The sequence below is a fragment of the Alligator sinensis genome, unplaced genomic scaffold (genome assembly GCF_000455745.1).
Source record: "Alligator sinensis unplaced genomic scaffold, ASM45574v1 scaffold1666_1, whole genome shotgun sequence".
Taxonomy (NCBI): Eukaryota; Metazoa; Chordata; order Crocodylia; family Alligatoridae; genus Alligator; species Alligator sinensis.
In genome coordinates, this window is record NW_005842817.1 from 611,763 (window position 1) to 636,159 (window position 24,397).

Here is a 24,397-nt window from a genome sequence, read left to right on the forward strand (position 1 = left end):
AAGTCACACTACATATCGCCCCTTTTCCTGCCAGTTGACAAGGGGCAGTGCAATCTCTGGAGGTGGGTTTGGGCAAGCAGTGTAGGCCTCGCTTACCCAAACTGGTCCCAGGAGATCCTACGAGTGAGGCTTCCTTTGCTCACTCAGATCTGCCTCTGGGATCTCCAACCCCACTTTCCCTGCTTATCCAGATAGTCCTAAGAGATTCAAGGGTGGAACTGGGTGTGCAGGTCCCCACAGAGAGGCATAGATTCATAGATGTTAGGGTCGGAAGAGACCTCAATAAATCATCGAGTCTGACCCCCTGCATAGGCAGGAAACAGTGCTGGGTCTAGATGACCCCAGCTAGATGCCTGTCTAGCCTCCTCTTGAAGACCCCCAGGGTAGGGGAGAGCACCACCTCCCTTGGGACCTCTTCCAGACCTTGGCCACTCTAACTGTGAAGAAGTTCTTCCTAATGTCCAGTCTAAATCTGCTCTCTGCTAGCTTGTGGCCATTATTTCTTGTAACCCCCGGGGGCGCCTTGGTGAATAAAACTTCACCAATTCCCTTCTGTGCCCCCGTGATGAACTTATCGGCAGCCACAAGGTCGCCTCTCAACCTTCTCTTGCGGAGGCTGAAAAGGTCCAGGTTCTCTAGTCTCTCCTCATAGGGCTTGGTCTGCAGGCCCTTAACCATACGAGTGGCCCTTCTCTGGACCCTCTCCACGTTATCCGCATCCCTCTTGAAGTGCGGTGCCCAGAATTGCACGCAGTACTCCAACTGCGGTCTGACCAGCACCCGATAGAGGGGAAGTATCACCTCTTTGGATCTATTCGTCATGCATCTGCTGATGCACGATAAAGTGCCATTGGCTTTTCTGATGGCTTCGTCACACTGCCGACTCATGTTCATCTTGGAGTCCACTAGGACTCCAAGATCCCTTTCCACTTCCGTGCCACCCAGCAGGTCATTTCCTAGGCTGTAGGTGTGCTGGACATTTTTCCTCCCTAGGTGCAGCACTTTGCATTTCTCCTTGTTGAACTGCATTCTGTTGTTTTCTGCCTACTTGTCCAACCTGTCCAGGTCTGCTTGCAGCTGTGCCATGCCCTCCAGCATGTCCACATCTCCCCATAGCTTTGTGTCATCCGCAAACTTGGACAGAGTACACTTCACTCCCTCGTCCAAGTCGCTGATGAAGACGTTAAAGAGTATTGGTCCAAGGACCGAGCCCTGCGGGACCCCACTGCCCACGCCCTTCCAGGTTGAAACCGGTGCATGGGGCACCATGATCCTGTGCCTCCTTGCCAGAACCATTGTGGGCTTCCCCTGCTTCAGGAGACCCTCTCCTGGCAGTCATGGATGAGTCTCTAAGTGGGGAGCAGTGATTTCCCCGCTTGTGGAGAGGTGCCTCAAGATTCCCTGGAGTCCTTCCTTAAGTGGGGAAAGCCAGGTAAGTAATCTAGAGGTTTGAGGAGTCCTTAAGCGCTCAGAGCAGTTATCCAGGGTGGCTGGTGAGTGCAGTCAGCTTGGACTGCCCATACTCTTCTGCTGCAGAGCTCATAGAAGTAGCAATGATCATACTGTCGTGCTACAGAGCTCATAGAAGCTGCAATAATGTGGCAGAATCTGTTGCTACTTTTAAAATCTATTACTACTGGCACCAGTGTTTCAGAATTTGCATTGTCTGTCTGGTGGGTTCTAGGTGGATTTTGGGGTATTGATTATGACCTACAAAAGCCAGATGGCTTCATATTTGCCTAAAACACAATTACAGTTTATTCCCAGTCCTGAGGTAAATTGGAAATAACCCGTTTGCTGACTTTCAGGATATGTTGCCAAAGCTTATGTAGGGGTAAAAAGGATTTTTGCATTTTTGTATTTGAGTTAGTTTTATTTAAGCTAAAGTGGGAAAACTCCGGCTTTATAGAGTGAAGGGATGGAGCTTGTGATACTGCTTATTGTATCCCTAATACTTTTGAATTCTCTTTCAAGATTACCTGTAGGATGGAGGTGAAATTATTAACGGGGGGGGGGGGGGGTAACTGCCTATCTTGAATAAAAGTAGCATAAAAAGAAAAATTTAAAAGATTTTGCCTGGAGTTAGCAAACGCCAGCAATCTTTCTTGGAAAAAAAACTTATGGGAGTAGTATGGCATCAACCTATGAATGTCGATTCAGTCCACCAATTATCTCCTGGTTGGCTTGGCCTGTACTGTGGCAATAGCAGGATCAGGACTTCAAACTGTAAAGGAATATGCACAATTCGTCTACTTTCCATGTATGGAATCATTTTCTGTGGCAATACTTCCATATTCTAAATTCCCTGAGCAACCTTAAATTGCTTTCTTTAAAAAATAATTGACCTAACACAAAATGATTGTCCTCTAAAATGTGGAATTTTTTGCCTTTCTAGTTTAAAAAACAAACAAAAAGCAAATTAAAAAACTTGCAAAGATGAATTTTTGCCTAATCTAATATAATAGGTGTGGCCTCATATTGAACAAATACGCTTGGCTTTACAGATGGAGGGGTAGGCCATTAAATATTTTTCAAACTTTTTGTAAAATTTTCCTAATAGTTTTCTTTAAGTGTTTTTGTTTTGTTTTTTTTGGTAACCTGGGATGTAAAAGCTTTTATTTGTGCTTGCTTATAATAACTTGCATAACTCATTTGTGGCTTTAATGCAATCATTCTGTATTGGTAATAATTGTAAATCATATGATTGGAGAGTGTGTGTATACTTCTGCAGCAATGGAAAGTACTCCTTTAAAGCCACAAACACTGAGGCTTTACAACTGCAAACATTTCAGTTATCTGTGACAGACTCCATTGATTAATAAATGTCATGAGTCCTAGTAAATACAAAATACAGCACAGCAAAGCTGTAAGGCTGTAGTTGCAATGTACTGATGTCAGAATTTTTTCTCTGGGTTATGTGATGCAACAACTTGCTGGGTGGCTTCTCTGAAGCAAATGCACAAAAAATGAAGTTTTACCAAAATAACTAATACTTTTGTACAGTCTTGCTGCTTTGTAGTTATTTTGCGAGTCCCAGCCTTATTTCTGACAGTTTAAGATTTCAGAATAAAATTGATTTACATTTGATCTGATTTGTTTCAGAGATACTGATCTTAGTGGTAGCTCTGAATGTTCAGCACTTGTGAAGATGAAGTTAGACCAGTTCCAAAGCAGTGGTTGTTCCCTATCACTTGTTGAAGATTTATTTCAAAAGTGCAATAATGATACCTCTCTTGGGTAGAGTAAAGAATATAATGGATTGCAAATAAGCAGTGATTCTGTTTGAATCCAGGAAACACATTTAACATAGGCAATGCTATTATGCTGAACATTGAAAGCAATTCTGTTCCTTCTACAAATGTTTCTTTTTCCTGCTTTGTAAAATAATTTTTTTTTTTGTTCAGAATCTTTTTTCTAGACATTCCTCTCCTTGACTTTTCTTTCCAGATTTTGTTTCCTATCCTGTTTGCCATGTTTCCCTTCTTACGTGTCAGGAAATTACCCTACCCTTCTCCATTTTGGTAAGATAACGTTCTATAAGGAAATCCATACGCTGTATGCCATACCAATATATGCACGTAGCCTTTTCTTCTAAGCAGCACACAGTTAATTTTTCCTTTGCAATTGTGTATACTAAAGGTTTTTTTTTTTTTTGTTTCTTTCTTTTTACTTTCATCTTACAATGCCTTTCTTGTTTGTTTTGAATGAAGATTTTCCTTAGGTACTAAGAAACAATTTAGCTTCAAATGTATTTAAAAAACAAACAAACCCCAAAATGGGATTTTCTTGAAGAGAGCAAATATTTTTAAATCATTTCAGCCTACCAGTTGAGGCACCAGACATACCTTTTTGTAAGAGATTATAGTTTAATATTGTGTTGAATGGGTTTACACATGAATGCACACAGGTTATTTGATTCTCACACTGGGAATTTTTTTTTCAGATTTTTGATTATTTGGTATATTAAATCTTGGACAAAATCTTCATAAATTGCCCAATTGGCTTCTTGTTTAAATTGTATTTTGTTCAAAAAGTGGTTCATTTACACTTAAAATCCTCTAGTTTAGTTTATAAATACGTTAAATATAATACTTTATTTAAGGGGATTTCCCATACTTAATTGTAGGCATTAACTTATTTTGGCATAGTTAAAATGTCAATATTCTGGAGTTAATAATGTATGCTCTTTACTTATTTTTTTGATCCATTATGTTTATTCTCAGTAGGCCAAGAGAAAAGAAGGCTGTGTATATCTCTGTTAAGAATATAAATGTTCAATTTATCTTTTCATGGTGGTGTCATTGAGGTGTAGCTAATGTTTTGAGCTTCTGAACCCTAGTAACTATGGCAGCTCGAGTTACTGCTACTTCATTCATGTCTCCTGCTTTTCTTATACTGTGCTCCAGTTCGTCAGACAAATGGAGATGGTATGTTAAGCCCAACCAGGATGCTTTTGGAAGTTTACTAGCAGAATTCACCATATACAGTGTGTTTCAACCTGTTCCTGGTCCCAGTACAATGCTCAGATCCAAATTGAGATTGCAATAGAAACCTACTGGGTTGCTTTGTCCGTCACAATCACTCAAGGTTAATGGATCCTTCTGATCCCTCTTCCACGCTGCCAAAACCCTCATCCATTTTTGAGTCGGCCAACCTGAAGATTACATGATAATTGGAGCACTTTTTGGCACTCTGTAGCCTTCTCTTTGGTAGACAGAGTCTCAAAAGCCAACAGTGACTGTAAGAGGGACCCTTGATAAATAAGCTATTAATGATTGAAACCAACCCCAGTGTAGTTCATTGTGAAATTCCCATTGATTTCAGCGGGGTCTAGATTTCACGTGTTCATAGGTAAGATTAGATCAAAAGGTGTGTGTAGGGGGTGGAGACCTAAAACCACTAAACACCTTGTATCAAGTAACTGCACTCTCCTTCCTGTACAAAACTAACAAGAAAAAAAGGTCACAAGAATGAACCAATGAAGTGAGTGCCCTATTATTTTTATTGTGATAGCAGCGTGTTGGCTCAGAGCACTTTGCTCAGGTGTAACAGCTGCTCTCCTAAAGAGCTGACTCTTAAAGCAAAAGATCAGTTCTTAGCATTATTCCACTGCTTCCATGATGTACCACTAGCACTTCCTTGCCTCCCTCCCAGGCTCTCCAAGTCTTCCCCCCCACCCCCAGCTCTTGTGAAACCTCTGCTTATGGACCCTTCTCCTGCTAGTGACACAGCTGACTGCTTTGGGGATATTTGTGCCACCTGAGTCAGTCCACTGACAAATAAACCCTATCCACTCACGTATGCTCAGGCCCCCAGTTTAAGCTTGGGGTGCTTTGGAGCTGCTCCTGCACATGTGCACATGTCCCATTACCATGATTGTAGCCTCTCCTGGGGTGTGTGCTCAAGCCTGCCCCTAAGCTCTCTATACTCCCTGATTTACAGACCTGGATGCAGATGAGGCTTATTTCTTGGTGGCATACCCAGACTTGTTCAGGGAACCCATCTAGCCAGGCCCTTGCAAAACGCATGCCACCTTGCTGCACAGCATGTAGGGCTTGTGCTGCTTATTAAACTCAACGCAGAATGAGTTTACATCCCTGCATTTGCCACACACACAGGGCATTTACCTGAGAGAGGAAGAATATGTAAATAATACTTCTATTTTCCTTTTGTTCCTCATTACAATAATCCAATAATACATAACTAACTAGTTTTATTTTTTTAACCCAAGTTTCTGCTCTGAGATTAGACGGGCCACTAGGAATATGAATATGCTCCCTTGATAACTATTGTATTTGGATGACTGTGGTAAAATAAATCCCTTTTTTCTTTCACAGTCATCCTGTCCCCCTCAAACTTTGCCCCGTGAATCAGCCCCATTGCTGTTCTGTTTTCACCATTCTTTTAATCCTCCCCACTTAACCTCTCTTCCATGTTTATTTCCCTTCATTTGCCAACAGAAATGAATGTTTACAAAAGTGATAGATGCCTACAAGTCTCATTGTAGAATTATCAGGTAGCAGAACTAATGGTAACAAATGCATTGACTTTCTAAGGAAATTAGTTCTTGCTTAGCTAAACTATAAAAATTTAGTTTTGTTTTTTTTAATGGAGTAGGCGTGTCTATGCATCTTTCATAATACATCACATGTAGTACTCTAGATCTTTATAGTGATGATGTCTGTATTTTTTTTATAAACATATAAACTTCACCGCAGTGTAGTTAGGTTGGTAATTATTGTGAACTATTTTACACATGGGGAATTTAAGGCACTGAAGCTATTAATCTGTAATCACCCAGCCAGTAAATTTAGTTTTAATTATTTCCACTCTTTACCTCTCAAGGTGTCTTGTTCAGACTAGCTGGCTTTGTCCTAATGAGTTTATGCAGAATTAAAACTTATTTCAAGGGACAAAATAGAAGGAGCAAAAGAGAAAGAGAAACATTTTTTTTCTCAGATGTTGCTTATGTGGAGGCATAAGCATAAGGAGACTTTTCAGAAATGACAAGAAATTTCAAGTAGTTGACTATGAAAGTAAATAGAATATTTTAGTATAGACTTCATGGAGATTGGCTGTTTGTAGGCAAGTTGTTGTATATGAAGAGACTGCTTAAATTGTAGATGAGAGCTAAAAGGATCCATTTTCCCCCACCTGTTATTGAAGCAAATTTAACATGAGTGTGTGTATGTACCACTTATTTTATTGGTTTTTCTTCAGACTCCTAGTAGTGGCTTAATCATGCAGCATTGGTTCTTCTATTTAGAGGCTTCAACAAATTGTGATTTGCATACTCAGTTTAAAGCGTATTGAGATTAGAAAATTAACTCTCCATAAAATAATTTATTAAGCAAACCTGAAGTTGCGTAACTAAACATTACATATTCCAAATTTCCTTCAGAAGCATTTTGAGAGATTTAACTGTTTTTTCCTCTGCACTCAGGTCAGAAGTCTGTCAGGCAGTCTTACCACTTCAACCACTAGTCTGTTGGGAATATGGACTGAATTCCTTTACCAGTCATTGTATTAGCTAATAGGATAAAATTCTCTCAAGTTTTTTGTGTAAAAATTGTCTTTCAGACTGATTTTAAAAGTCTGCAAGAGTTGTTTCTTACATCTCCTGATCGTACGTTTGAAAGTCTTTTTGAATTACAATTATTCCAATAAGTTGTCTCCTGTTTGATTTTAAAAGAAAATGTTTATACTTCCTGAGAGTGTTTGCATTTAATTGGGGTCCCTTTTCTTATCCTTTTCTAGATCTCATAAGCTTTGATGATGTAATAGCTACCTCAAATAATCTATCGCACCCTACTGCAAACAGACCGAAGATGCCTGGCAAGAGGCTGCCTACTCGTTTCAACGGCTGTAATTCTGTGAGTGCATCGACTGTGTCCTTCTGAAGTTAAATTGAGGGCTGATAATTTCCAGGGAACAGAATTGCATTGGGCAGCGCCATACAAATAAAGCATTTACTCACAGAAATGAGTAACTACCTATTGTGCCAATAAACGTGCAGAATATTGACAAGGAAGGTAACGCTTCATGAGTGTTGCTTTAGAAATGTGTTGTTATCTGGTTTATGCATTGCAATTCCAATAGTGTCTGTAGTGCATAACTCTCCCCCAAAGAACTTACAATTTAATGTAAATCAAAGCTGTCCTGTGTCTGAGCAACCAGGTGTCACACAACGTGAGTTCATTGGCATCCCTCCGCCAAGCTGCTCCATACAGCAGGCCTTCCCCCCCGCCTTTGCTGTACTGCATTGCACAGACAACCCAGGCGCCCTAAGCTGTGGACTCTGCCCCATGGGCCATGCTCCACTGCCCTATCCCCAAGGGGCAGGGCGGAAAGCTGAAGTCAGAAGAGAGAAGGGGAACCTGGAGACCCTGGCAGCAGCAGCTGTAATGTGGGGGACTGGGGCCTAGATAGGAGCCCACACCCCTTGCGAGATGTGGGTGACCCTGATATCAGTTATCCATTCAGATGCACAGCATGTCAGTGGTCAGAATGAGATCAAGTTGGAGTGGAAACCTGGTCACAGAATATTTTGTTTTCTGTTTATTTTTGTGGCGTTCCATCAGTTACCCTGCAGGAAAGCCTTCAATCTGCTGCTTTTTCTTTTAAACACATTTGTACTTGGTGTCGGTTTCTGCAGTGCCTAGTGGAGAACTTTACTGCCTACTATTTAAAAAAAAAAAAATGGTAGGGGTGGGAGTTAGGAGGTTAACAATAATCTAGAAATTAAATGAAGGTCATCACTTGTATTATCAAATGTTGTAATTTTTTTTTGTTCCGCAAGCACCTTCATTTAGTATGTATACTTTATTTACCAGCCAAGTCAAAATGTGAGCACAGAAAAAGTTGTGAAGGTCCATAAGGAGGAGGAAGAATGTGCCAAGCCTAAGCCATCTGAAATGAAAAAGGTATGAAGCAAAAATGTTTAGAAAGACTTGCCAGTCTGTTAGTGCTGCCATTCAGTTTATGTGCACACTGGGATATTAATGCAGCCATTCAGATTGTAGATATGTGCCTTCAGGCACAAGTGCCCAGTGTAAGTTTAGATACAAAACTGCATTGTTGGGCACTGATATGTTTAACCTTTGGGGAGCATGAAGCAGTACTTATAGTTGCTAGATAGTAACCTGGATGTGTGCTCTGCCACCTGAACTCCCAGCTGTAGAAAAGCAGGGCTGAACAGTAAAGCTATGTAGAGGGGTAACCTCTCTGGAAGCTTGCTTAGTACAGTGTTGGCAGAGTTCCCTTCCACAGTAGCTCTTTACAATTTCAATGTAAAAAGCCAGAGCTGGTTTTCTAAGTAGCTGGAAAATACTCCTGATGCCAAAAAACCCAATGGCAGAAGGACTAGACTGCCAGTGCAGTAGTCAAAGGAAGGGCTGCGTGTTAACTAGAGAACCAGCAAAAAGAAGTCATAGTATTGTGCTAGCGCCTGAGCCCAATGCGTCGGGACACCCTTGCACAAGGTACTGTATGAACACAGAACATAGCGATGGTCCTTGTCCCAAAACACACCGCGTAAGGGAATCCCTGCATTGTGAGGCAGCTCTAATTGTGTGATTCCTCAAGCGGCTGGCATGTTTGGAACAGGGTGCCTTGTGATGCAGGAAGAGTGGGTGTGACATCACAGCCTCTCTCACTGGTCTCTCTTTACCCAGCCTGTTGCTCTGAACTTTATCCTTCTTCCAAAGAAAGGCCTCGGGTTGGTTTTGTCCTTCTTTCTTCTTAGAACTCCGGCTAGTGGGCTGGCAAACACCTAGAAAAGGAACCTGTCCCCAGTTCAGATGCTAGTTTTTATTGGGACTCCTTTCTGGAAGATACCCCCTTAGTATGGAAGTATTGTTCCTCTAATTATCAAGTCTTCCCTCTGGTGGAAGCCAACACCTTCAGGGAACTCTGTATCTTCTCACCCAGTGTCATTGATAGTTGTTACACATGCTCCCTACTTGACGTGAGCCGCATGTGCATGACCTTTAAGGGAAAGGTTGTGGGTCTCATGAGGAGGCTACATGTCCGTGTCCCAGGGACATAGGACTAGAAGGGGCCATTTGGTCCAGTCTCCTGCATTTGCAGAGAACTGTTTACCCAGCCCTCCTCCCTCCATCTCCCCACAAATCACTAGTCAAACCCTCACACAATTGAGATTGGGTGATTACATAGCACAATTCCTTGACCACAGAGAATAGCCTATGTCATGCTCAGGGATCCTGGTTTTCTCTGATTTAAAAAAAAATCCCCAATTTTTAGTTAAAAAAAAAAAAAAAAAAAAAAAAAAGTAGTAGTAACCCCAAATCCACATTTTTCCATGATTAAAATGAAACACCACTATGTATAGGTGTATATATTAGTGGCGTTTCATTTAAATCATGGAAAAAGTGGATTTGGGGTTTTTTTTTTTTTTAACGAAAAATTGGGGATTTTTTTATATCGGAGAAAACCAGGATCCCATGTTGTAAGTGAAAGCACTGGCCTGGGCCCTATCACAGGAAGGACAGGGAAGCAGTTGCAAAAGATCTTTTCTATAGATGATTTGGGCGGGGCGGGTCTCTAGATCACACTGAAGTTCTGGCACCTGGCGGGGCTGGCCAACAAGGTGTTCGTTGATTTGGTGCACAGACAGTTTTGTAAAATAGATCTTTTTTATAGATGATTTGGGGGGGGGCGGGTCTCTAGATCACACTGAAGTTCTGGCACCTGGCGGGGCTGGCCAACAAGGTGTTCTTTGATTTGGTGCACAGACAGTTTTGTAAAATGGAAGGCTCTTTCTCTTGCACCAATTTAAAGAGTGAAATTCTTTAATTATGCACATGTAGCGTATACTACAGTAACTGGGGTTTTGATGTGGACATTTGCTTATGGGTTTTTATAGTAAAAAAAACTTGGGTGGAAAATAGTTTGTGGGGGAAGAATACAGTTTGTTGTCACATGAATACATAGAATGTTGTTGTTAGCTTCTTACTGATTTCTTTCAGCCATCCGTGTTGACTTCACCTCCATCTTCATTTCCAAGACCAAATTCTTTCATACTCAATGCTGCTGCTGCAGAAATCAAAGTTAAAGAAGAAACTGATGATGGGAAAAATTCTGTGGAAGATCTCAGGGCTCAGATTAGTGAGTTGATGAGCATCATAGAAGCACTGAAAAAAGAACATGGGTAAATATAATTTAACCTTCAGTTTCGTATCATCTTTTTCTTCTAACTACTATGTTTTATAGAAGTTCTCTTTTCTAGCCACTCCTCGACTAGTGCCATGATGCATTTTGCTTTTGAAATTAACCCAGCAGGTTTTTATAACAAATGCATATTGACTTTTTTGCTGAAAAACAAGCACTGTTTGAGTTGCGTTCCAGCTCTTTTCGCTTTTGTACTTTTCTATTTCTTTTTTCGTTCTTTGTTAGAAGCATGACATAAATGGTTAATTTTGTTATGTTTGCTTACAAAAACTCTTAAGATTTTTCTCAAAGGTGTAGGGTCAGAATCCAGCACAGTATATGGCAAGTCATGTTTGTGGTTGAGGAGCCCAATGGGCAAAGCTAACGTCAGTGGGATGATACTTGAATGCCAAGGAGAACTTAATGATAATGCAGCACTGTAGAGTTTCAGTTGGCTCTCAGTATCCTCCATCTTCCACCTCCCTTGATCTAAACCATCTCAGGACCAGAGTGTGCTCAGAAGGGAGCAACCTCTTGCCTGTGGCACATGAGGGACCCAGTGCTAATTCATTCTGAGATGACTTGATTCTGGGTCAACATTTCACTTTTTTTTAAACAGATGACCAGTGTATTCTCCATTGTTGGAAGTGGGGGTTTTTTTGTTTTTTTTTAAAGGCAGCTTAGATAACCACTTGTCTAGTGTGGTTTTGACAGGGAAGCCTTTAGTAGGACATTGGACTAGATGACATCTTGAGGTCACTTCCAACCCTACGTTACTACGATTATGTGAAGACTGACCAAAAGGCACATCCTCCCCAATTTTTAGTTGCATAACACTGACAGGTTTTTTTTGACTATGTGCTTGATATGTACTGTTAAGTAAAGTGATTTATGCAGTGAACTGAAAATTTGTGGAAACTGAAGCATTCTAATGTTCATTCCTTTCCTTTGGAAGGCAAAGTAATTTGTATCTGTATAAAAGACTCTATTATAATCAAGGTGCAAGGAGATACTGTGTTCTCATTCAAATAATTTCATACATATGTTTTATTATAGCAGTGTATACACCCAGTTGCTTGGAGCCTAAGACTTTAGTTAGCAGTTCTTTTGGGGTACAGTATGTTGCTTTGTCCCTGTACTTCCAGCTATGGGCACAAAGAGAGGCATGGCTCCCCCCATTTCCTTCTCATTACCTGTGGGAAGAGTGTGCTCCTCCATATCAGCAGTAGCTCTTTTTTTTTTTTTTTTTCTTCCATGCAGCTATCATACTCCACAACTCCAAATAACTAAATAGCTGTTAGTTCTACTTGGGGGAGGGGGCTATGTGCATATATACAGATAGAGTTTATATAGTTATCGCTGTTTTCAGTTCTGAACACTAAGATAAAGATAATTGTATGTTTTCAGTCATGTATTTTAAATTTTTGTTTTAAATTTATAGGAAAGAACTGGAAAAACTAAAACAAGATTTGGAGGAAGAGAAGGTGATACGAAGTAACTTGGAGGTAACTATTGGGATGTGCATGCTGTCCTCTGACACTAACTGGCTAATGGATGGCTTGACAGCAATGCTTGACCTCTTCTGTAGAGGTTTTCTTAGTACAAGCCTGAGTGCTTGCCCAGTTAAAGCAGCATTTTTTCTTATCCTTGACTTTTTTTCTTTCTTTGCATGAAAGATTTTGTAGTAAGGACTTACAGCTAGAAAAACACAAACTTTCAAGTGTAAAGTTAGAGATAAAACACAGAGTACCAATCTGGGGGAAGAGTTATATAATATCCTGCTAGATTATGAACATGTTCTCTCTTGGAGCTTCTTATACAGGCAGCTCCCAAATAGTAGAACTAACATTTCATGAAACACCTTTTAATCATATGGCGATGGGAACCCAGGTACTGTAAACAGCTGAGAAGTTTTGTCCCCATGTGTTCCTAGAGTAAAATGTCAATTTTTATCAATCTGGTAAAAAAAAAATAAATAAATAAATAAATAAAAAAATAAAAAAAAAATAATGCAGCTGACTTATGAAAATGCTGGCACTTTTCCTGATTTCTGCCGCCCCCTTCTATCCCCCGATGTTCATAACAACATTTTAATGAGCTATAAATGAGTGTTTTAGAATAACTCAAATAACACCAGGTTGTAGTAGCATATCTGAACTCAAGTCTTGCTTCCTTCCCTGGTTTCCCTTTCATGCTTTGAGGAAAAACTGGCAGGAGTTTTACAGGGAGAAACTCTGAGTGCATATCACCTCTGAGTCCTGTATTGTGAAATAACTAGTGTGTGTTCATCATAAATATTTATATGTGGTCTTTCGTGATCTCATTTTTGGTAGGTACAAAAAGGATGATAGAGGAAAATAGCCTTCAAGTTAGCAAAAATTGCCTTTTTGCAAATTCAGAGAATGTTCCCCAAATGTCACTGTTTAGAATATAGCCCGGCTGTTGGACTTCCACTGAAATCAGTGATGTTACTGCAGATTTGCACTGTTGTAACTCAAAAGAGAATATATATTTCAGAATCCTTTAAAAGAAAGCTATAAGGCACACTTGGCAGGAAGGGGCTGCAACACACTAGCTATGTAGCCTGTGCAGGAGTCTGCTGTCAAGCAACTGAGTCCACCGAACAAACATGTTCGGCAGGACACGTTACTTGGAGCCGTTTAGTCAAGAAATTTTACAGTACAAATAAAGTAGATCCTGTTAAATGAATTTTGGAAGCCTTGGCTATTTAGGTGAGGCAGAGGCCAGCAGTTTAATAACACAGAAAATGTACATATTTTTATAGCTATGCTCTTATTAAGTTGTTAAATTAATGTGTTTTAATAAGTCATTACAAAAAAAGAATTACAAAGAAATTACAAGGAAAGAGTTGCAAAGAAAATTGATGCATAGGTTCAGATTTCATTTAATTAAAGGTACTGCTACTGAATTACAAATTATTTCTTTACTCATAATTTCTCTTTCTATAGGTTGAAATAGAAAAGCTGAAGAAAATGGTGATGTCTACATGAGCTGGCATAGACTCGCTAGGAATCCAAGTCAAAATACAAAAAGAACTGTTTTTTTACTTAAAGAATAATGCTGGTTTTAGAGAAGAAAAAGAGTAAAAAGAATATAGTCTTGTATTCAGAGACGGAAGAAAAGAAAATGAATAATGATGTAATTTTTTTTATTTTTTTTTGCCAAATATCGAAGAGGCCTTATTTCTTACTGTGCTGGAATCGCAGACCTATATTTTCTGGTTTGCTTGAAAATACTACTGAATCTGTATAAAAAGGAGAGGGAGTTCTTAATAGATTTTTATTGAATACTTGTAGTGTAATTTTTAAAGAGATCTATACTATAAATAGGGTGATTATATCTTTACAAGTAATCTGTAAAATAGTCTATTGGGAGGGATGGAGTAGCCTTATAGTAATTGTAGTCACTACTTTTTCCCCTACACACAAAAGGGAATATATGATATTTGTATATTATTTTTTAATTTTTAGCATTCTTACCCAGGGTTACTCTGTTGTGCCTGTCTTCAGTGAGTATTAATAATATGCCATTTTACAATTTGGGTGATAAAATAGGAATTTGTTAATGCAATGAAGCAAATGGATCACCTATGCATAGTAGTTATAACAATCAAAATATTTTCTTAGCGAACACTTTGTCACTTGCACTATAGGATTCATAAAAGGGATTTATGATTGAATCACGGGACTCTGCTAAAACACAGATAATTTCTGAAACCATAACACACACAAAATCTAGAAGCAAGGCTAAAATCCATCCTTAACTCAACCTCTTGTGCCTAGATATTGCAGCACGTATAACAGCACATGCAAAATCAGCCTTAAGCCTGAATTACTTGGCTTTTGGGTATTGAAGTCATCACAGTCTCTAGTGGGTTTTTTAAGTAGTAATAGTAGTATTGAGAGATTTTTATAAATTTCCTTAAGATGAAATGTGACTTTCACAGTCTCAGGCCTGTCTCATGCACGTGAACACGTAACTTCATACAATCTTTACAATGGGTGGTATTTTCCCGAGAGTGATGCTAGATAAAATCTCTCTGGACTCTTCTACAAATGAGTGTTATTCTTGCCATAAACAACATATTAAAGAAATGTGTATTTTCACATGACTGATTAAAGCACCTCCTTTTGACCTCACTGTCCTAACTCCGATGCAATATCTCTCTTTATGTACTTCCCCATAGAGAAAAAAGGTTCAAAACCCATGAGTCACATGATGCTGTCACCCCGGAAGGAATTAGTCTCAGAATGGTCAGTGTTGGAAAATAATTCCCTGCTCTTTCTCCCCACATCTCATGTTTTATTCATGCTGTCCACATCTGGTATAGAGCTACACTATTCCAAGCTTTTTAAATAGGAAGGCTAATTAAACACTTTGCTTTAGTTAAGCAACAGCCTCGGCTGTTATTGATGTAGCAGAATTTAGGTGGCAAAAGCATGCCCCGTAGTTGGGTAAGTTCATCAGGAAGTAGTCATGATTGGTAAGAGAACATTTAGATTTCTACTCCCAGAAATATGCATAGGCATAGTAATAATGTAATACATCACTTCAGCAAGAAAACAAGAGCATAATAACTTGTGAAAACACTTTTCCATAATTGGCGCACAATAAATGGCAAATATCTAAGAGTCAATTGAGTGATGTTGGACCATAGTTGGTGATTTATGTTTGTCATGAAATCTAATAGCATATAATATATATACAGGTATTAGGCTATATTTCCAAGATGCATTGCTAATAAGCTGATTCATTATTAATTCTTAATTGTCTAGATGCATCATAAATGAAGACTTGAGCCAGATCTTTATATCCAGGAATAACATGCAGCTGTAGTGCTTCTATCAGACACTAAGCTTTTTTAGAACTCTTTTACCTCTTTAAGTCTGATGATGCAAAACCAAGAAATGAACATAATACAATAGAGTATTCTCTATTTTACGAGCTCTTCACTGTGATCAGAGCATAAAATGAATCTTGTGATAAATTGCTCTATGATGATTTTATGTCTGCATTTAAGCTTGTAGCAGACAAGCAGTACAAGACAATCAGTTAAATCAGATATGAAAGGTGTTAATTATTTAATGGCCTTTTTTTTTTTTTGCTGTAGCAATAAATGACCAAGTGCAATGACTGATTTAATAAAAATCATCTTTTAAAAGCTGCTGCTATGAGTGTTTTTAGCCATAAAGAAGTTGCCCTAATATGTGTCTGTCTTTTCAGTGGTTAGCATTGTGTACCACACCAGATGTGGTAGGGTGATAAAGTACAAATTCCTTAAAGCATTTTGCTTCACTGACTTGTTTACAGGTGCTGTAAAATGATGCATGTTATCAAAACTCCAGCAAATAAAGTCACTGTTGGAATACTTGTGCATTTTTGTGCGTTCGGGAAGGTTTGTGTTTGTCTGGAATTATTACAATACAAGCTTTGAAAAGAAACAACGCCTGATGCAGTTCCTTTGAAACTCCTTCCCCATATCTCAAAACAGGGAGCAAACGTTCAAACCATTATGAAATCTTTATAAAGGTATACATTTTCTTCAAATGGTAATCACTGAAAATGTACTGTAATCTCTGCTACACAGTCAAATTCTTCTTGTAGTTCCATACTACAATAAAAATATCAAGGAGGAGAACAAGATGATGCTCCGTCATGATTGACATGCATATGGGTTAAAATGTCCTGTGCAGCGTGTGTGAGACACTACCTCTTTCATGCTGTTTTGGGGACTTCAGGCACTTGCATATTAAGGGAAGCACTCTACCTAAAAAAAGGATCTGTCTTAATAAGTTGAAAGACCACTCAGACCACTCAGTGAGGTCAGAGAATCGCTCACATCTCTGCCATCACTTACCTGAAAGGTAAGGCTGCCTTTAGTTTTCTTTCATTCCTGCAGTATTCACTTAGCTTTAGCCATTTTTCTTCAATCCTTGAAGTTTAAAATACTTTCCTGCTGTGGTCTGGTTCCTAGCTAAGGGGGAGGAAGTTCAGCCAAACACTAGATGGGAAATTTCTCCTGTGAGTGCCCATCCCCTTGCATGCTTCACAGTGGGTTTTTTGTCCTAGCAGTACCTGTATAGCTCTGCCTTTTCTCGTACTTTGTCAAGAACATAGAGGCGTGCGCTTCCTGCTCCTCCGTTCCTTTTGCCTGCCTTAGATCAAGACGGAGCTTCTGCTGTCAGACCTAGGCTTTCTTTGGCATACACCCATTTTCAGAACCTGACTTATTTTTTTTCCTCCGTTTTCTTCCCTACCTTTCTTAGAAGTTGCTTGCCCACCTGCTGTGGAATAGGATCATGAAGAGACTCACTGTAACTGGAATTAAACTTCTTTCCTCTGAATTTAGGCAGTGATTTTTTAAAAAGTGGTTTGGGATGTATCCTTCTTTAACTGAGTTGTCTTCCCTTACTTAAGAATGAGGTTCAGCATGTCTTCGTGTATCTTTTCTGAGCCCCCAAAATCACCTGCACTGGGGTGCTAGGGCTGTGAACAAGAACACTAAGAAATGTACACAAGGGTAGTAGGAGTGTGTACACACACTCACTCAGTATTTCCAGATATAGGGTTTATTGACTGAGGTGCTCTGTACTCAAAAACAGTAGTTCTCAACCACAGACTCATGATCTGCTCTGTGCTTCTCTACCCTTACAATTTCCTTCACTCCATGCAAAGCCTCTCACAGTTGGCCACCCTCGTAGGGAAGCAGCACAGAGCCTTGGGTAAGTAGTTCAGCCTCTCGGCAGAGGTAGCCTACTCATAGCTTTACACTGAGGCAGCTCTACAGCTTTCTGTGCTGAAGCAGTGTAGCAATATGAATATTAAGTGAGGTCAGCCTCGCCATAGTTGTCCCTGTGGCCCAGCTGCAGAACAACTGCCCTAGGATACCATTCCTAGAGATTTCCAAACTTGAAATGTTTAAGCCAGGCTGCTGTCTTCTACAGTGTTGCTACTTCTAGGTAACAAGAAGAGCACACCAGTATACTGCAGCCAGCAAACAGGCTGAAGACGTCAGTCACCAGGTATTTAGAGGCCTGCTGGTGCTGGGAAGAAATGCAGGAAAAGTCTCCCATCTTCCTCTTCAAAGTGTGACTGAAACAGGAAGGGAACCCAACAAATTTAATTACATTCTTGGATTCTAGGTTGTATGGGGAGTTTTTGGCAGAGCTAGGAGAAGACTTGTAAGCTAGCATTCCAGTTAATGCTTTCCATTTAAATATGCGTTTTATTTTTGTAGCTTAAATTTGTAATGCATGCATTTTTAAGGATGCAGACTAACTGCTCTCTTTTCTGGACTTCCTTGCAGTGTGCAGGGAACCTTTCATCTTTATTTGTAGTGATATACTGTATATCTGATCTTAGGGCCCCTGACCTTAGATCAGGCCTGTTGGAGGTGAATTGCTAAAAGCCAGAGACCCTGCAGTTCCCAACATCCCCAGCCCCAGAACATTCACCAGGAATCCAGGCGGATCCAAATTCTTGGAATCTGGCTTTGGCTTGGAAACTTCACTGGTGTTTCACATGGACTATTACAGGTTCAACAACCAGCATTTTCAATGCTGCTTTGTTGGAAATCGTCTGATCACTTCCAATTGCAGTATTTTTAAGCATTTCCCAGATACTCATTCAAGATGGGATAGTCTGCGCCCCAGAAGCCCAAAGTTTAATAAAGCAAAGGGAAGGCAGCATATTAGGAGAGGGAATGGAAATGGATTTTTTAAAATGCAAATATGCCAGAATCTGGGTTTGTTGGATTTCTGGTTTAAATGTGTTCATGTTATAATAATGCCACATGCCTCGGTTTCCCTAACTAGCCTGCACCTGGGGAAAGGAGGAGATTAACCGTTTGGAAGAAGAGCCTGCAGGGGTGCCCTGTTAGGGGGAATGCGCTGACTGTGCGCAGAATGACCCAGCAGTGCGACAAGTGGACTCCACGCTCGGCACTTGAAGAGACGTCCTGTTGTTTCTGGTGCCACAGAGGGACTCAAAAGTGGAGACCATCTTGAAAAACAGAGATACCCAGAGACAAGGGAGAGAGAGGCATGACTCCGTTTAACAGCTGAGGCTGTTTTCCCTGACAAAGTCTGTGTGATGGCCAGAACCAAAGAGATTAATAAGCAATAAATATGTGCTTCTTGGAGGCATTTGGAATTTTTGCCTAATATAAAGCTTGTAAGTTTGTAACCCGCAAATGTAACTTGCCTGTCATAATTTTAACCAACATGATAAAACTGTTTGTGGAACTGACTGGGCCCCAAAGGCAAAGCTATAGCTGCAAGATTAGCTGACCCAACAGTTTTTGCTCGGAGTTCAGCCTTGATGATAAAAACTGGATCCAACTGCCTGGCACATTCCAGGAAAGGATGTCTCAAGAAATCATATTCAGGAAAATCTAAAAGGGTTGAGTAATGTTAATTTCAAATCTAAAAATGCTGCGTTGTAATTTGCTTATTGGCTAAACCCGAGTCTGGGTAGTAACCTTTTATGATAATTTTTAACACCTTTCAGTCCCATAGGGTAACAGCTATAGGGCAAGATTGTGAGTGGCTCTAAAGCCAACAGATTAGCATAAAACTAGGTATAAAAAGCGTGTGCATCAGGTGACCAACAGGAAGGAGGGAACAGAACAGTCATTACTATTCCAAGCCCGGACTCCCGGTGTGAGTAAGGATCGGATCCTCATCAAGGGATCTTCCCTGATAATCCCTCCGACAGCATCTATCGGGGACACCTGACTTCGCTGGAATCACTTGGCCCGCACAGGGCATCGAGGGACTATTGATAAGTTGCCAACCCATGCCTGTCTATCTGTTGTTATTATTTACTATTAGTTCTTTATTATTGCATTATTTGCTTATCGCATTTATCTTTCTGTTAACTGCTGTATGTGTAAACTATAATAAATTTGCCTTTGCTTCACTCCCAACTCTGCCTCCTCGATCCCGAACCAACAGCCTGGTGGCTGATACAGTTGCAGCACCCAGTCAGCCTGCAACTAAATTCATACGCTCACAGTGCCCAGCGGGCCTGTGACAAGTTTGCCTGCGAGTTATCCTGGCTTTTTGGGTCCAAGGATACTGCCTACTGTATTGCAGTTGATCAATAAAGATTTCTGTTGGTTGAGAAGAGCTGCCTGCTTTCTTGTATATGCCTTTGGGTGCTCTCCATCCCCTTAAAGAGAGAGAGTCTTTCCCTGAAACCCAAGCCACAGGGTAGGACTGTGGGGGCCAGGGTAATCGGGGAGGTTGAAGGCCAGAAAGCTTCGACTCAGTCCAAGGTACCAGGGGCACCCTCTGTGCAAGCTACTCCAGGGCTGACTTCAGAGGCTGCTCTAAGAGACTAATGTTGGGTCCCAACCCCCCCGCTGTCTCAACCTTCAACTCTTACTTTTGTAGGTTGTTTACATTTTATGGCTTATGCAATTTTCCCCAAAATGATCTAGTTTTAGAGTATATAAATCTATTGCACTTATCTTTAACCAGTATGTTTAAGCTGCTCAAAAACATCCTCAATAAAATGTCTCCTTTTTTAAAGGGGTTTTAAAATTTTTAATTGCACGTTTCCCTTGCTTTATGCTGTACATGTGTTCCTGGGAAAGGGCGCATAACTCGAATTTGCATAAAGAGAACTCACTTTACAATGTAACAAATAGGGATATGTTCCAAGACCTCGACTGGACTGACTCATTTCTACCACTTTGCAAGACAATTTGGGTGCTCACCGGCAGCAGACAGTAGACACAAGCCCAGGGCACTATCATAATGGGGATGGCAACTACAGAAACTCGTGTCGCAGACAATGAGCAAGGAGCACAGATCCACACAGGAGACTATTTTGGTGGGCATCACTCCCACAATGCACTGCACAAAGCAGCTGACTGCGGGCTTCCACCACACCAATGGCTAAGAGTGGATTTACCTCACATAAAACACATTTTTGGAATAAAAAGGGTCATCGCATAAGAGCGAATTCATGCGTACAGAACCTGCATGAAGTGAGGGAAACCTGTACTGCCTTTCATTTTTGCCATAATTGACCTCACATTGTTAAATTTTAATTAAAAATTGTTAACCATTTTGCTAATGTGTTCAATAAGAAGGTAGGAAGCCCCCACCCCTCCACCCCCTTTCAGGAAAAATTCTCTAAGACCCTCCAAAAAAAAAAAAAAAAGCAATTTAGATCTCACATTTTCATAATTGGCTTCATTCTTTTGCCCAATTGCAATAATCCCATTTTGGGGCAATTCTAACTAAAATGGTTGTTGCTTCCTAAGTTGCCTCTAGGCAATAGCTGGGGGCTAGGCTGGTGGGGGCTGGTTAAGACACTCTTTTGGAAAGCAAGGGATAAGGGTTTGAGCCCCCGTAGGCTGAGGAGGGCCTAGAGCCCATGTTTCCCATTTCCTGGGCTAGCTCTTTAACCAGGCTGGCCCATGAAAGGCAGACACTGCCACCACTGCTGAAAGTGGCCACGCTACTGCAGTCTGGCAGAACTCGGTATTTCCAGTGTCTCACCTGTTCAGAGTTTGCGTAATGGCTTGGGTCCCTTTGGGTATTTGGCAGGGGAGCAGCTAATTTTAGGATCCCAGCCAGACTTGGGTTAGTTTAATGCCAAGCTGCTCAACCTGGCCAAGATGACAGCAGTTCTGAATATGTGCAGAAACGGATCTTGAAGCTCCTGGCAAATGTACGTGCCTATGAATCTGGGCATCCAAGAGTGCTGGCATGAGGCTTTAGGCACCTTCATCCCTGGTGCAGTCTAAGCTCCACTAAGTTTCATTTTAGCTGCACAAAGCCCCAGGATCGGATTTATAAAAGGACAATTCTGGGTGAGCAGAAGGTTGTCAGAGTGTCACCCCTTTACCATTTGTACATACTGCAATTTCTGCAAGAGCAGGTGCAACGTGCGAGTCGCCTAATCTTTTTGTGCCAAAGTTTCTGTCTCAAAATAATGGAAACAACTTGTTGCTTTCCTAGGAGCCCCTTAAATTGGCTGAAGTACTCTTGTGCCACTGTGAAGATGAGTAGGGAGGAAGGCATTGTTAACTTCATGATTTGATTTAGAAGCAAGTTCTTTGAGTTAAAGACCAGAAGAGACCAGCACATGACCTAGTCTAATCTCTTGTATGCCGCAAGGGGTAAAATGTCATCCAGTTCCTCTTCTATTGAACCCAACATCTTGTGCAGTTTACTTGAGGCCGATTTGCTGCTGGGCAAGATGAAGGATTATTTGTATTCGTATCACCACTTTACTTGTTTCTCACCTTTACTACCTACTATTGATGTTGGATACAAGCAGGATTACATGGAAATTATTCATATAGGTACACCAAACCTGCCTTCAGATCAATAGTATAGAAACCAAGTCAGGGCAGAGGTATAACTAGCATAACTTCAAGGAATCCTGTTAGTGGTATAAATCCATTGAGAGACAGACATTTGTGACCCATATCCAGATCTCAATACAGACCTCAAACTAGGGAAAATCCTTTCAGCCAATTTGATGCAACTTTATCCTGAAACTTTTTCCTTTTCTCTATCCAAAGTCCAAATGTCCTGACACAAAGTCTTGTTAGTCCATCTCTTAAGACAACAAAAGTTACCAAAGGCTCCTCCTCCACTGTGCTCCAAGGGGAGTGAGCATCAACAGCCCCAGACAAGGGATCTGTTTTTATGGCCTCTTGACAAACGAGGTAATGCTGTGATTTCTGTAGGTGTGCGTGCAAAGCATGTTTTGCAAATTATATGTCATCTGATACTGTCAAATGTTGTGTCATCCTAAAATCCCCGTGTTGTACTAGTCCAACAGGAAACACATGGGTTCTGCCTAAGGTGTTTCCTTTTGGAAAGCACTGAATCAGCAGCAGGAGCAATACCAAGGGAAATCCTAGTAAGAGACGGGGCTAGAGCAAAAGATGGCAATAGATGAATGGCTGGGAACCTAGCTGTGACATCGGAGAATCCCCTGTTATCATCACTACATACTGCACGGCTCTGGCTTCAGAAACAGTGAGTATGGCCTCCAATTAACCCTTTCGCATAACACTTGAAAATGATTAATACAACTCCCTGGAGCAGCAGGCTGGGTGATTTCCTTGGAAATGAGCTAAAATTATAATAGTTAAATATATAGGCAATTATTGATATTTTTTCACAGTTAATTGTTTAGTCTCCACACTCACCTTTGGAGAGGAAAAATTCAAACCATCCTGAAAATAATTTAATATCTTAGAAGATCAGGCAAGTTTAATTATTTGTGCTGTGTATCCAGATCACATCCAACTGAAGATCAAACCCATTAACATGCTGGTAGATAGTTCGGAATTTTCTGACATACCCAAAACATGTCAAAACGACTGTTTGTTCTTTAATTTTTTTTAGCTTGATTGTAAATAGCTTCTGTTCCCTCCTCCCCGGCCCCATGTCAGAATTTTATATGCTTCTGTAGAAAAGGAAGAGATTCAATAAATGACCTTCCTTAAAATTCATATCTGTGTTCAATTCAAAACTGACATTGCCGAAAAGTTCTACAGTTCAGCGTTTAACCCATTTAAAGTTAAAGCTCTTGCCACAGGTCTTTAATTTCTATTTACTAGTTATTGAGACTTCAGCTGAGGTTGCACCGTGCAAACATGTTATAGCTGCTTTACAAGCAACACCGGCACTTTTGGGGATTTTTTAATTTAACTTTTATCTTAATGGCCCTTTCAGGCCCTAAAAATACTGAATAATGATGCATAGTATAGATGATACATACATTTTTGCATTAACTTTCTTTTAAAGAGAGGGACTTGTCATGTGACATGGGATTGCAACTTGGAGCAAATGCAGTTGGAATGTGGATTTATTTTTGTAGCTGGTCGTATGACATGCTTATAGCAGGGGCTTCTTATTTTTCATACCTTGATGAACACGGGCCTGTCTCTGATTTTACCATTAAAATAGCACAGAGTCAAGGTTTTATAGGCAATGTTCTACTTCAGTCCTTGCACTGTTCTGTGACAACGTGGTGGTTCAGAGTTATCTGTTACATGACTCCCCTCTCTTAGTGGAACTGCTTCTGATGATAGGCCTCAGGCCTTCGCCCCTCTCAAGGCTGGAATACCATGATTCTCCCATTTCCAGGCTGGATCCTCAAGTTGCAATATTTTGCGCTGAGAGTAGTTACTCACCAGGCCTTACTGATAAGATTATAATAATATAAATAAGAGACCGTTGCAGGAGAAGGAAAGCCTGAGGCATGTCAAGAGACACTGCAGTGGAATTTCTAAATTGAAAAATTAGCCCCAAAAAATCAAGAACTACCAGTTGAAATTTTTCCTGGGGTAAAATAAACCTTCCCTGTCATGGGCAACTGGTGCCTCCTGAGTCGGGGGGGCACTTGTCCCCCCCAGCAGCCTGTCAGTGACTGGGGGGGTGGGTCCTCCCGCGGCTGATCCCACCAACCCGCAAGTGGCAGAAACGCACCACTGGCATTTCCGGGTGCACCGCTGTCACTTCTGGATGAGTGCAATTGGCCACGGGAGAACCACGGGGATCACTTCTGGCACCCCACTCCCCGGTCAGTGCTCTCAGGGGGGGCACCAGTGCTCTTGCCTGCCCCCCCTTCCTGGGAACGCTGACTATCAGGGGGTGCACCAGCGCTTTCAGGGGGTGCACACGCACCCCCTACACATCACCACTGCTCCCTATTCTGCTATACAGTCCTTGCA

The 24,397-nt window shown here is 40.8% G+C and overlaps 1 protein-coding gene across 5 annotated transcripts in view; it reads left to right on the forward strand.

The window, feature by feature from the left end:
* Positions 1-16,057, forward strand: part of CD2AP (CD2 associated protein) — a 118,626-nt gene extending 102,569 nt beyond the window's left edge. For all 5 annotated transcript variants that reach the window (XM_025191429.1, XM_025191430.1, XM_025191431.1 and 2 more), the window contains exons 14-18: positions 7,258-7,373; positions 8,334-8,423; positions 10,488-10,669; positions 12,110-12,173; positions 13,638-16,057. In XM_025191429.1, coding sequence (XP_025047214.1) covers positions 7,258-7,373; positions 8,334-8,423; positions 10,488-10,669; positions 12,110-12,173; positions 13,638-13,679 — 494 coding nt within the window. In that variant the 3' untranslated portion in view covers positions 13,680-16,057. The remainder of the gene's footprint in view (positions 1-7,257; positions 7,374-8,333; positions 8,424-10,487; positions 10,670-12,109; positions 12,174-13,637) is intronic.
* Positions 16,058-24,397: the final 8,340 nt, after the last annotated feature.